At 47.1% G+C, this 14761-nt stretch overlaps 1 protein-coding gene across 1 annotated transcript; it reads left to right on the forward strand.

Annotated features, from left to right (window-relative positions):
* The first annotated feature begins 5600 nt into the window (after nt 1–5600).
* On the forward strand, nt 5601–9328 carry LOC307082288 (free fatty acid receptor 2). The gene is given in 3 exon segments (XM_079745805.1): nt 5601–5818; nt 6700–6915; nt 6917–9328. Coding segments are annotated over 2 exon segments (1191 nt in total). The 5' UTR covers nt 5601–5818; nt 6700–6885; the 3' UTR covers nt 8078–9328.
* The last annotated feature ends 5433 nt before the right edge of the window (nt 9329–14761 follow it).

Below are 14761 nucleotides of genomic sequence, written 5' to 3' on the forward strand. Positions count from 1 at the left end.
ATGAAAGGCAAACATAATTCTATATCAGAGTGTAGGGGACCCTGGTGTATGATTACAGCTCATCCACAATGGAGGACCTCCTGGTTGTAATGTCACTCTGCTGAATATTCTCACTGTATTTCACTACATTGTGTTCTACGTTACCGCTGAGTGGAAATTACAATATTACAGATTTACTGTAGCATACGTAGCTGTGCTAAAATAAACCCTTTTCGTTTAGATTTCCAACATTAGCAGTGCACTGGTGCTCATGAACACTTGGGTTCAAGAGAGCTAGCCAGAGTCTTTGAGGCGTAACACAAAACATGGAGAGACACACACACACACGCACACACACACACACACACACACACAGACACACACACAAAATAACACCAATACACCACCATTCACAGTAGTGATACTAGTAGAATCAAATATTTATATTCTGAATGTTAATCTCTATATGTTAGACTATATATTTATATATTTAATTGATATAATATAATAATATATATGAATATAATAGATTTAATTGAAACTGTCCGCAAACTCTAAGCCTTTATGAAGGATGTGCCAAACTTCACGGTTGGCTATTAATACCCCTTAAGTTCTGTTCAAATATTTTATATTTAAGACTGTACATAATACATCAATCCCAGCCGGTAAACCCCTTATTAAGTCCTCGTTTTAAGTCCTCTTGTCTGTCTTTATATACAAGAAAGGAGACATAAAGACGGGTTATAAATACACACGCATAGTTCAAGGAAGACGTTTAGAGAAGATCACAAGATACTTGACATCACCTCCTCTTTCTGTCTACTTCCTTCAAATTCATATTCAAGTGTGCTTGTGACAACCTAATTGTCACAAGCACATACAGGATGCATATCAAAATATATCTGCGAGAGATTAACAATTTTCCTCAGATCACGTGTTGAGTAAAACAGTATTAAGAGTTTATGTGGAAAAGTGTAGTTTCATATGTTATATAATTACATAATATATTCTAGTTATATGACCTAATCATAAAATAAATACAATGAAGTCACATTAGACACCTACACTAACAAATATACATTAATTCATTAAAGGAACCAATTTTGATTTGCACATATTATTAAAGACTTTGTTTTATCTGAGCATACCTTTAGTGTCTATGATGAGGTGTGCTCGGTCCATGCTAAATAGAGATATGAGGTAGGATAAGGAGAGAGAGAGAAGACTTTCTGTGGAACATTATTTAGTTTTAACAGAAGAGTGGATCAAACTAAAGTGAATTAATGTTTGTTAAGACAAACGTACAGAAAGTTCCTAGATAAACAGTCAAGACAGCACTAGACACAAATGTTTCTTGCTTTTTAAATATATCAACCATTTTCTTTCCCATCCTTGCATCCTTGTCCGGGCCTAATCCCGACTAACCAGACGGACGTTTAGAAGAAAGGCCTGCAGTGTTCTGTAAGGCCGGCTGACATTTGGAGACGGGGCTGTCTCATCCCGCTCTGCGGTGTCTGATGAGGACAAGCGCTCCGGACGGAAATGTCTTCAAAAGCGACATTTTCTATTAATGTGAAAATGGTGGCAGCCAGATGTCAGATGCTTTTTCTGCTGTGTTTATGGTTTGACATGTTTGTTTCAAATGGAAAAAATAAACACTTTTTATTAGGAATACATTACACTTTTAGTCTGGAATTGTATTTTGGGGTGAAAATGTAACAAACGTATAAAAATCGTAATTGGAATAGTTGCTGACATCCCTCTGATGTCACAGCGGCAGAGGAGAAAACTCATGGCGTTTTGAACGTTTCATCTAAGGCGTTCACGGATAAAGAAGAAAAATGAGCCAGGAAAAAGAGACGGGGGGGCCTGCAAAAAACGTGTTCATGTGGTGACGTCTTTTAAGTTATTGGTAACCTGTCCTCAATCAGAGTTTAATTCAATCTTCCTGTATTTACTTTGAATATTGTGTGTGTGTGTGTGTGTGTGTGTGTGTGTACGTGTTGCACTTACCTCCAAACTGTCTGTACGACTCTCATTTGAATTCAGTTCGCATTTGCGCTGCAAAGTAGCTTTTTTAATATTTTATCAACTTTCCATCTAGATAATATCATTTCACCATACAGAACGTGCTGCCCAGTTGCTTACTTGTTTATTTATTTTGCCGGTGACTTGAAAATTAATCAGCTGTATTTTTCTGTTCTGACAGCGTCAGCAGACTCGCTAACACAGGCACGCTATCTCCCTTAGCTGTTTACTCTTCACTTGATAGATGGAATATTTGCCGTGCTGGGCTGAGGCTCTGACGTGGTTATAGAAAAAAAGGCAAAGGCTGATGTAAAATAGTGACATTTTTGTTGTTGTAAAAAGCATGTTAAAAGACACCACAGTGCTTATCGGGAGGCACAGAAGATGCTGAGAGTGTGTCTCCTCTTAGTGGTGTTCCTCCAGTCAGCTCTCGTCTCTGATCCCGGAGCACAACAACATTGGGCTTTTCTTGTCAATCACTCGATATCACAGTAGTTAAAAAACATCCTCTCGCTCTCTCTCTCTCGCTGGCAGACGTTTTTCCGCATTTGAAGCTGCGGGCGGCAGAGGAGGTGGAGGATAGAGGTCTTACGTAAAGGCCATTTGTTTATTCACAGAGGTTGTACGTAAAGGTCACCGATTAGTTTGACAATAGAGTTTCTACGCAGAGGTCATTAACGGAGGTCACTGCACGTTGTTGTTCCTCTGACTGGCTCGTGTTGTGCCAGGGTGGAGTCAGGACACCAGTGTCTCATGGTAACCCAGTTAACTCCAGAAAACATTTGCCATGTTTTCCCGTCTCTTCGTAAAAGTAAACTCAAAACACTCCCCTGATCTTTAGCTCTCAGGCGCCTGTGGGAATCCCACTCGATATAACCGCTGACAGGATCCATTCTTCAAACGTGTGATTTGGCCTCAATCCCCTCGGGTTGGATTGGCCCGATTTACAAGGGATGACATCACTTCTTTCTCTCCCTATTGGTCGATCTGGACCCATTGCCCGCTGACCTTTTGACTTGGGACAACAACACAACAAAAAAGGGACAGGCGTAGTTAAAAAAACGATCCTGTCTTCCACGTGGCAGCGCATCCGTCGAAAGTGAACGCGAGCGAACGTGAACGTCTCCCATGACTGCAGAGTGCTATCTGCTCTTAGGGGTGGCCGTCTGGGGTAAAAAGAGAGCCTTTCATCTCTCCATCCTTTAAATTAAGTTGTCTTTTATTTGTACGCTTGAGCCCTTAATCATAGTTGGCTTCTCTCAAAGGGGCTTCTCAGGCCCCTGTGCTATACGACGTCCCCTAGTAACCCTAAGCCCCCTAAAGAACTCAAAGGAAGAACTCCCCCAGAAGATACACAGAGACGGATCGTAGAAGAGGGCTCCCTCCAGGGAGGTGTCCCCCTCCTGTGATGATTCTTCTCCGGCTCTCCCAGGGCTAGGAGAACATTAGGTGCATACACACATCAACGGTAGGATCAAATACGATCAACATCGCCACTGACGGGCTGAGGAGCCTGGTTCTCTTTCTCTCTCGGCTCAGTTAACAAACAGTGCGTGGTTCCGTGGACGGAGGTTTAACGGCGGGATTGTAACCATGTTAGACGATATTCTGACAAACACAGCGCCGTGTTTGGGATTCACCCCCCCCCCAGATCTCCGAGTGCGTTTCACGGTCGATACCAGCGGTAGAATACAGACCACACTGCCTCCTGAGTTTTGACGAGAGCAGGTTAGAACACGACAAAACAATCAGCCTGAGGTATTGTCTCGTTCCAGTTAGCGCGGGTGAATAAAATGATGGATATTATCTGATTTTGAATGATGGATATTATCTGATTTAGAATGTGGTCCACCACAACTCAGCAGTGGTGAGAAAGCCAAATGACTCTGATTTAATGTCCCAGTCGACAAACAAATTTGAACATGTCAGTTCAGTTAACTTCTCGGTCCCGACATTTGAATCCTGACTTTTAAATTGGAGAATTCCAACGCAATAAGTGCAGTGATTACATTTTCACAGTAAAATGATTTCAATTACCCAAAACGGCGAGGATCAAATTGAATACATACTGCTCCACTCTATCTCTCTTTCTCTCTCCATCTCCGTCTGACTCCCTCGCTCATTCTGTAGCCCCCACCTTCTGTCTCGGGGAAATCAAATGTCCTTCCTCTTTCATAGGTCAAAATGTCAGGCGATGTGTGACGCATGGATGAGTTTGTCAACCACAAACACCTCTGCCGTAGGTGGCAACTTCTAGTTTCCTTTAATGTCTAGTTTCCCCAATGTCTAACCCTTTGTATGCTCCTTAATGTCCTATCTCTTTAGTCAATGTCTAACTCCTACCTTCTCCTTAATGACCCGTGTGCATTCACTGTCCAACCCCTACCTGCTCCTCAGTGACCTGTCAGTGCATTCACTGTCCAACCCCTACCTGCTCCTCAGTGACCTGTATCTGTAATCACTCCCTACTTCTAATCTTTTGTGAATGTACCAAACATAGAAATTCACCTGTCATCTCCGCCTTGGAGATGGAGATGTTTTGTTTCAGTGGAGAGGCTTGGTCATCACTCCACTTGAACCCCTGTAAAATAAGTTGAGGTAAATTTTCTGATAAAACACACTTATTTAATATTTAACCAGAAATGTGGTTTTGAGAAGTGTAAATTAGTTAGTTCAGTCCCGGAGTCCTGCTCCTTATAAATATTTGAACGCTCTCTAATTGAGTTTCTGTTCGCCGCCGCCGCGCCTCCTCCGAGCTGTGATTCATTATATATATATATATATATATATATATATATATATATATATATATATATATATATATATATATATATATATATATATATATATATATATTTACATAACGCTCATTGTTAAAACCTTTGGGTGAGGCGAAGAAAGAAAGGAGAGGGATAGGAACCGGCTCTTCAAACATCAAAGGGATGATGTGTCAAAACTTCCTTTAAGTCCCCGAGTGACCTCACACAGTGTAATCAAAATCATATCCAATGTTTTGACGGAACACAGAGAGTCTCCTGCAATCACTCCTCCTCGACCCCATCTGCATAGTTCACTCCATATTTCAAAAGACCTCTGTGCCAACACAATCGTGGCACTTCGCACACACACACCGGTCATTTCCCGGGCAGGAAATTGACTCTGGGCGGACGGTATAGAATAGAGAGACGCTGGGCACACCCCGTATAGGCGCAAGGGGGCCGGACGTAACGGAGATTATAAAGGCTCAACATAATGGCCAGCAAACAGCACAGCCGTGTTCGTCTTGTTGCACCACGGCCTCCTGACCCCACCCCCACACACACATACACACACGCATACACATAGGGCGGCAGCATACAGTCTATCATACCGCGGTAGTACAGCCTGAAGCGTACATCCCTGACCCGAGAACCGACCACCAGCGACCAGATGGTTGAATAAAGTCCGCCAAATCCACCACCTGCACCAACGTACCCACCGGAGACCACCAGGCCAGCCCGGGAGGCGACCGCCTGCTCGTTACCACGGAAACTGCTGTTCTGACGGCGGTGGGAGATAAACGGTGACGGTGACACCCCTAACGATGGTGTCCGTTATCTGGAGTGGACGTTTGAATTAGCATCGCTTTAGCGAGCAAGCAGACGGAAGCCGAGTTGCAGAGTATTGCACACAGGAGTGGTGCAGACAGGAGTGGCGCACACAGGAGTGGTGCAGACAGCGGCCTCGCAGAGACAGCCGAAGAGAGAGAGAGAGAGAGAGAAGGGTGGAGCGAGCGTCTCGCAGCATGTGTTACTTCTCACCGAGCCACAAGGTACTTTAATTTAATTCTGTTCATCACAACTTTTCTCGAGCATGTTCTTATAATTAGAGAAGTACAAGGTGTGTATGTTTAAGGGGAATCATGGGATGTATGTACGAAGTGTTTGAGTTATTTATAGTGAGAAGAGTTGGTGAATACAGGTGTTTGTATGCAGGTATAGAATGAATGTGTGCCAGGTTCAGATCAACTCTTCCTATAGTGGTTGAAGAAGGGCTCTTTGTCTGATAAAGGAAAGTCTTAATTAACATTTGTCTTAATGTTCACCTCTTTACGTCCCACGTATACCCATTTAGTTCGTGCTGAATGAACTTATATTAAAGCCCCTTGTGGTGTTACTGTTTTATCCTCCTGAACGTTTTCATATTAGTGAAAAATAGATATTTGATACTCTAGGAGTAATCTAAACTATTCATTCGTATTATAAGACTGATGGGGGGGGGGGGGGGGGGGGGGGCGGAATAGAAAAGGCAGCAGTCAATAACAGCTGTTTGAGTGTGAGTCGTCATTTCATTTACGAAGATCATTATTTCCACAACCTGTTCGCTGTCGGTAAATAGGAGATAGCCGGCCATTTGTGATAAGGCCTTATTGTTCCGTATTTATGGCAGCGAGGAAGCAATAAGCGGCGCCGGTGTTTGTACAAACCCGGCCGCCCCTGGCAGCCTCCCTCTTTGATAGAGGTGGCTCTGAACATCTTCTGACGCCCCCCTCTGAGTCCTGACTCACACATCCAGACCAACATTTGTGTTCGGCTCGACACAGCGGCAGAGCTCACAAATGACTCGCCTGGACACACGGGCTGCTGGGGAAGCGAAGAGCCGTAATCTGGCCCCTCCCCCTCCCGCTCTAATCCCGCCGTTCTCTTCCATCAGCCGAGCCGCCGTCCCGGGGCAGCTAGCGAGCCGCCGCCTCACCAGCAGTGACGGGGGACCCCAGCGCTGCCCGTCTCCGTTTGTTCCACGCTGTTGACCGGCGTGAGGAGCTGGCCGTGTGACACGTGGACGCCGCGCTCCACCGCCCCCCATCGCTCTCCGGGGGGGGGGGGCAGATGTGATGTAATGCGACGCGCCCCCCACCCCAAGCACCCAGCCACCACCCATCGCCAGCGCAGCCATGCAGGAGTGCCACACGGGGGTGTGCCTCTCGGTCTACGTCATCACCTTCGTGACGGGCTTCCCCATCAACGTGCTTGCCTTCTACACCTTCTGCCGCAAGGTGCTCAAGAAACCCACGCCCATCGACATCCTCCTGCTCAACCTCACCATCTCGGACCTGCTCTTCCTGCTCTTCCTGCCCTTCAAGATGCAGGAGGTGATGAACAACATGATGTGGGAGATGCCCTACGCGCTCTGCCCGCTCTCGGGCTTCATCTTCTACACCACCATCTACAACAGCACCTTCTTCCTGACCGCCGTCAGCGTGGAGCGCTACCTGGGCGTGGCCTTCCCCATCCAGCACACGCTGCGCCGTCGGCCGCTCTACGCCGTGCTGGCCAGCCTCTTCTTCTGGGTCTTCTCCATCGTCCAGCTCAGCATCGTCTTCATCATGCCCTTCATTGGCACCGAGGGAACCTCCGCTGGCAACACCACCCACGGCAGCAACCTCAATGATACAGGCAGCGATGGCGGCAGCGGCAGCGGCAGCGGCAGCGGCAGCGGCGGCGGCAGCGGCGGCGGCGGCGGCGGCTGGGCGTTGGAGATGCTCCAGGAGGACCCCTCGAGCCTCCTGGAGCTCCACCGCAGTGAGGCGGTGTGCTATGAGAACTTCACGCCGGTCCAGCTAAACGTCCTGCTGCCGGTAAGGCTGGAGCTGGGCCTGGTGCTCTTCTGCATCCCTTTCCTCATCTGCAGCTTCTGCTACATCAACTTCATCCGCATCCTGTCGCGGCTGCAGCATATCAGCCGCCGGAGGAAGCTGCGCGCCATCGGCATGGCCCTGGGCACCCTGCTGGTGTTCACTGTGTGCTTTGTGCCCTACAACGTGTCCCACCTGGTGGGCTTCGTCACGTGGCGGAGCCCCGACTGGCGCGACAAGGCCCTGCTCTTCAGCACCTTCAATGCCTGCCTGGACCCGCTCATCTTCTACCTGTCGTCGGCGGCGCTGCGGGGCGTGGTGGGCAGCGTGGTGCAGGGGGCCAGGAGAAGGCTGGCCGGGTGCTGGGCGGGCTCCGCCAGCCTGTGTCCCTGGAGCCGCAGGAAACCGCCCTGCCCGGAGAACGCCCAGAGACAGGAGGAGATGAGCGCTATCTGACGTTAGATTAGGGTTAGGGTTAGCCGCTAGCACAATTTTATCAGCCATTATGCTATTTGACCCTATCTGACCCTAGCTCAGTGCTATCGGGATGCTATCTTGATGCTCTTTGACCCGATCTGACCCTAGCTCAGTGCTATCGGGATGCTATCTTGATGCTATTTGACCCTATCTGACGCTAACTCAGTGCTATCGGGATGCTATCTTGATGCTATTTGACCCTATCTAAAGCTAGCTCAGTGCTATCGGGATGCTATCTTGATGCTATTTTACCCTGTCTGATGCTAAATCAGTGCTATCGGGATGCTATCTTGATGCTATTTGACCCTATCTAAAGCTAGCTCAGTGCTATCGGGATGCTATCTTGATGCTATTTTGACGCTATCTCAGTGCTATCTTAGTGCTAGCTGAAGCTATCATCTGATGGGATCTGATGGTATCTAAAGCTATCCGATGCTACCTTGACGCTGTCTGCCGCTATCTGAAGCTATCTGGCACTATCTTAGCGCTGTCATGATGCTATCTGAAGGGTTGGGAAAAGACAAGTTACTTTTTTCCTCCTGTTTGTTGAAATGCACGTCACAGAGAAGGTATCACACCTGTATTGAGGCGCATTGTGTGTTTACAGGTCTACATGTTTGCCTGATAATCTGCTGGGTAACTTCCTGCCAAGATTAGAGACACAGAAAATGGAAATCGACGCGTCAAAACAAGAGTTATTCGAATTGGACTTCTCCAGGTGCTATCTGAGTTTTAACTGGAGCGGTAAACGTGCATAGAGCCATTCACTCGTAGACTGTCTTGCTTAAGGACATCTCTGAATGGGCTTTTCAACAGATGATATTTGTCTTTACAAAATAGTGTTACAAAGTTGAGTCAAGGGGCCAACAAACAGAGTCTCCACGCAAATAGAGCAATTTCTAATCTCATCCGTTAGCACAGAAAAAAATAACAATTTTGTGCACATAGACAAACCTTAAAATACCTTAATCTACCTGCATCCACTTTTACATACACCTTACAGCGTTGAATGTTGCTAAGTATCGATATCTTCTGGACTTTAAATGGATGTGAGTCGGTAAAACAAAATAAAACAAGAGAGAGGGCGGACTTCTCTTCTACGTGGATATTGTTTAGTTTAGTGGTGTACAGTCTGCCTGTGTACTAGGGGTTTGTATGGGACATTTGTTGTATCTCTTATGACTGAACTGCTGTTTTACATTTTTCACCTTTTTGATGTGAAGGATAAAGTCCCCTGGGGGGGAATGAAAATTAAATTCTATTCTATTTTCTATCATCAAAATGGAGACATCATGGCACTAGTTTGTATGTGTGTATATGTATCTATGTGTTTTGAACCCCATAGTCTCGCCTGTGGTCATCCTAGAGCAAGATGCCTTTACCCCTACCTGCTCCTTCATGAAATTTACAAGTCACTTCAAATAAAAGACAAAGGCCTGTTTTGCGGTAGAAATTTGTTTCAATGTTATAGAGTATTTCAAATTGTATTAGTCCTGGTTTAAGAGATATGTCTCTGTAACGCTGATTTACTCCAGACTAGTTCTAGATTACAAAGTCCAAAACTACAGCTCATGTAGGACGAATAATGTGCACATTGTGCTGGAGAGAGGGTTGCTTTATAAACCCTGGATGGATTGCTAATTCTATCAGCATTGTATGGCACTGGAATTGAACAAACAACGGATAAAGAAAGCAGACAATGGTTCTTTCACTGACTTTGAAAGTCTCCTCTAAAGCAGATTGTGTCAACCCACACTATTGACAACAAACAACACGATCAACAGCCGGAAAAGGAATTCATGAGCCGATATTTGTAGAGGAATTCACTCCAACGATCTCAGGTACTGAAAGGCTTTTTATTCTTCAACCTCTTTTACAAATCAGATTCCTTATAGTATGCGGGTGTAGCACAAATGTAATAATGAATGCATACATTTATATATGTGTGTTTATGTGTGTATGTGTGTGTGTTTTTGTGAGATATGCGCCCACACACCCACACACATACACATACACAAACGCTCTTTGTTTTCCATCATATTTAACCTTGTACTTCCTGGAAGGTTGTGATAGGTCAATGTTTACTGTTAATAACCAGGGCCAGTCGAGACAAGTGGAGGAGTGATTAAACGGCTTGCGTGTGTTTGTTTTCCTGTGTGGGTGTGTGGGTTGGAGGGAATAGAATTGTTTTTTTTGTGTATGAAATGTTTGTGTGTGTGTGTGTGTGTGTGTGTGTGTGTGTGTGTGTGTGTGTGTGTGTATGTGTGCTTTTGATTATATGTGTGTGTGTGTGTGTGTGTGTGTGTGTGTGTGTGTGTGTGTGTGTGTGTGTGTGTGTGTGTGTGTGTGTGTTTCTAAGGGTCCGAACACGTTCGGAGGAACATTGGTTCAGGTCACGAGGAGTCGCCATGGAGACTAAGATGGAGTGCTGACGTTTGACCTGCCGGTAAGTTTATTCTTCAATAGAGGAAACCGCCCCTGTGTTTGTTTGTTTTGGTCGACGACTAGAGGTCGAGAGTAGGTCTGGAGGTGGTCTGTGTTCTCGTTGACCCTGTGGTCCTGGTCCTTGTATCCAGGATCTCAGGTCTTCACCTGTACAGCCCTGTGACGGCTCAGAGGGTCCACAGGATTGCGTTCAGCCTTGAGTGGAGTTGCTGCTGCACCTTCCTCTAACCTACACCTCACTACCTCACTTACACTTGCCAACCCCACCCTCCTAACCCCGGCCCCGTACCCACCCTCCCTAACACCCCCTAGGGGTGAGGGTGATATCGTCGGGGTGGGTGTGGTGTAGCCAGGGTGGGGGTGATATATGTAAGGTGGGGGGGGTGGAGGTCGGGGATTCGTGGTTGAGTTTGATAGTGAGGGGGGGATGTCGATAGGGTGGGTGTGATGTAGATAGAGTGGGGGGGGGTGAGGGTAGGGGAGGGAAGTGGGTCATGTGGGTAGGGTGGGGGTCATGTGGATAGGGAGGGGGAAATGTAGCTAGCTCGGGGGAATGTGGGTGGGGTAGGGTGGGGTTGAAGATGGAAGGGTGGCGCTGATGTAGGGGGTGGGGTGGGGATGATGGAGGTGGATCGTGGTCATGTAGGTAGAACGGGGGCTGACTGAGGTGGGGTGGAGTTGAGGGAGCACGGACCAGGCAGAGGAAGCTTGCTCTTCCGCATGAAGAGCCTGCACATAATATTTCTCTTGGTGTTTTCTGCAGACTTTCTCTTCCCAAGGAGCGATCGATCGCAACGCTGCGTGAGATTATTTCTAGATCTGTCATGAAGCCACTCGGGCAGAAAGATGAAGTCGGAGGCGAATTCACATGGCTAAGGAAAGGGGGGGGGGGGGGGGGTATGGGGGGAATGCAGAGGAGTGGGGAATACAGATGAGGGGGGGAATGTGAAGAAGAGTCATCGGCCCAAGAGAACAACAGAAGGTTCTGACGCCGCAGTTGGTCGTGGTTCAGGACAGATATAATACCCAGAATCCAACATGGATTACCAGGGGTGGGTGAGTGCTGGGTGAGCTCCCTCAGACAATTCTGTGCTCCAAGCATGAGTGGGTAGCACTCAGCCAATCATGTACTCCAAACACGAGTCGTTATCACTCAGTACCCCGAACACAAGTCGTTATTGCTCAGCAAATCCTGAGCATCCTCAGCCAATCCTGGGCTCCAAACACGAGTCGTTACCAGTCAGCCAATCCCGCGCTTGGTGCTCTCCTAGCTGGATGCTGTCGTCAGGGTTTCTGTACCTGCTACCTGATCGGGTATAGCTGCTCTTTATCAGGTTTTGATTCAATTACGAGAAATGAATGAAATAATTTCATATTTTATAGTAGTTAGTTATAGTAGTTAGGTATTTTTCAAAGGATGTGAATGTATTTGCCTACGTGGGTGAATGTGAGACTAATACAATAATTTAGTACCTGAAACAAACAGACAGACCGGCAGACAGACAGGCAGACAGATGGACAGAGAGGCAGACAGGCGGACAGATGGACTGGCAGAAAGGCAGACAGATGGACAGACAGACAGAGAGAGGGACAGACAGGCCGACAGGATCAGCATCAGGCTCTGCTCTACTGCTCATCCTGTCGGCTTCCAACCGCAGCAGAATATGTTTTCTGGTGGTTGTATCTCAGTGTGTTTGGAGTTGGGCGGTCCCGTAGCTGACAGCCGCCTTCCGTACGCCGCCACCCCAGCTTCACCTCACACAGCCATTACACCCTCCTCTCCTCCACCTCCTCCCTCTCCTTCTCCCCTCCTTCGCCCCTCTTCTCCCCTCCTCCACTCCTCTCCTTCTCTCCTCCTCCCCCATCTCCTTCTACACTTCTCTCCTTCTCCTCTCCTTCTCCCCTCCTCCCCCCCTCTCCTCCTCCACTCCTCTCCTCCCCCCTCTCCTCCAATCGTCCTCCCTCACCTCCTCCCCCCTCTCCTTCTCTCCTCCCCTCCTCTTCTCCTCAACTCCCCCCCTCCCCCCTCCCCTCCTCTCCTTCTCCCCTCCCCTTCTCCTCCACTCATCCCCCTCCCCTCCTCTCCTTCTCCCCACCTCCCCTCCTCTCCTTCTCCCCTCCTCTTCTCCTCAACTCCCCCCCTCCCCCTTCCTTCCTCCCCTCCTCCCCTCCTCCCCTCCTTCCCTCCTCCCCCACCCACCCCCCCAGACCCCCTCTCCCTCTACCTGCTGGGAGCATGGCAGGATGCCCAGCCCCTGCAGCCCAGTGTTTCCAGTCGCCTAAGACACAACTGATAGTTACGGGGCGGTTGAGTGACGGCGGGGGGGACAGGCGTGGGCTTGTGTTCGGAGCGTAATGACCGAGCAGCAAGCATGTGCGCGGAGGGGGACGCCTCCTCCGCCGTCGTCTGGTGGGATCAGGCTAGCCCGGAGCGCCGATCAACCACTGGCAGGCTGGGGGGAAGTGAGCCTTCGTTGATTGGCACCGCGCTCGTTTCCAGTGAGACGCTGTGATTGACAGCGCCACACCATCTGTGGTGTTGTTGTGGAGGTGAGCTGGATGGAGCGAGCGCTCTCTGGTCAACAGAACACACGTTTATGTTGTTGTATGGATGTTGTTGTCGCAGGAGTGACACACGCAGCCCATCCATCTTTATCTTATCCATCTATCCTATCCACATATTATCTATTGAAGTGCTGTTGGCAGGGCTCGTGGCAAAGTGTACTGGTATTCACTACAGCTGCGGCATGCCAACCCTGTGAGAGACTCACACGCACACACTTGTGCACACGCACACACACACATACACAGTAAACACAATGCAGTGCACACCCAAGCAAGCAATAATTAGGGCGGTGTGACATTTAAGCCGTCTGTCTGTCTGTCTAAAGGGCTAGCTAGGCTATCTACAATTATGCCAATCATAATCTTCACCCTGACAGAGATGGTCGTCGTCTGGTGGCGTTTATGTCATGACGAAAGGGAGGAGTCCTTTTTTCATCACCATCTCCTTCTCATTAGTTTATTTCCTTATCTGTTGGTCACAGATTTAACCCTTGCCATTTTCCCTTTCCTGTCTGCAGTCCTCATGAGGGAGCCAAACAAGTTGCTCACACACACACACACACACACACACACGCACACGCACACTAACACAGACATACACAGACACATACACACGCACACACACTGACACAGACATAGACACACAAACACAAACACACACTAAAGGTTTACAGTCTTTAAAACTTCCATCTGAGAAAGATTAGAACAGCTAGCAATCTTCACCGCTGCGACTACCCTTTTCCGCAATGTGCGGAGGCACATCAGTCGAGGGCAATGAGATAAGTATTCCCCAAGGATATGGTGTGAATCCAGGTCACAGTTTTACAGCACATGGTGTTTATGTGACATTTTGCGCCCCCTGCAGGCCAAGTGGTTCCTACCACTTAACTGAACACTTTTTGTAATTGACACTGTTACGTCATCAATTGAGCTATCAACACAAAACTTGCTACACTTGTTAAAGGAGATGTTCTCTATGTTCAAGATAAGTTTCCAGGTATTTCTGGCATCTTCTTAAGCATACTTTTGATTCATGTAATAATGTTCGCTGATTCACGTATTTCGATTTTGGCATAACTGAGTGTCGATAGCTCGATCAAGCTATTGCCACAAAACTTGCTACACTTGTTAAAGGAGATGTTCTCTATGTTCAAGATAAGTTTTGAGGTATTTCTGGCATCTTCTTAAGCATACTTGTGATTAATATAATAATGTTTGCTAATTCCCGTATTTTGATTTTGGCATAACTCAGCCATATTGTTGTTTAATCAAAAATCTCTTCCATTTTATGAATCAGGAAAGTTCAAAGGAAAAGTGTCCACGATTGAGTGTCATTTGCATCTGTGGTTATTTAGAAGATTTCTGAAGATTTCCCAGAACATTCACTGTACAGAGAAATCTTGAGCTGGATGGGATCACTGAGCAAATATGAAGAAAACACAATTTTTTTTGTCAAAGAATATAACAGAACAAAAAAAAAATTGTATCAAGTAATTTAAAAAGTAATCCTAAAAAGGTATACACAAAAATGTATCCAAAAAGTGATCCCCATATATTATCTAAAAAGTTGGAAAAAAAATAAGAAAAGTCTGCCAAAAAAGTAATCCAAAACGTAATCTGTTCCCTCGAACTAAAATCATTGTTTGGTTTTAA

The sequence above is a fragment of the Pollachius pollachius genome, assembly GCF_949987615.1.
Source record: "Pollachius pollachius genome assembly, chromosome: 1".
NCBI classification, from domain to species: Eukaryota; Metazoa; Chordata; class Actinopteri; order Gadiformes; family Gadidae; genus Pollachius; species Pollachius pollachius.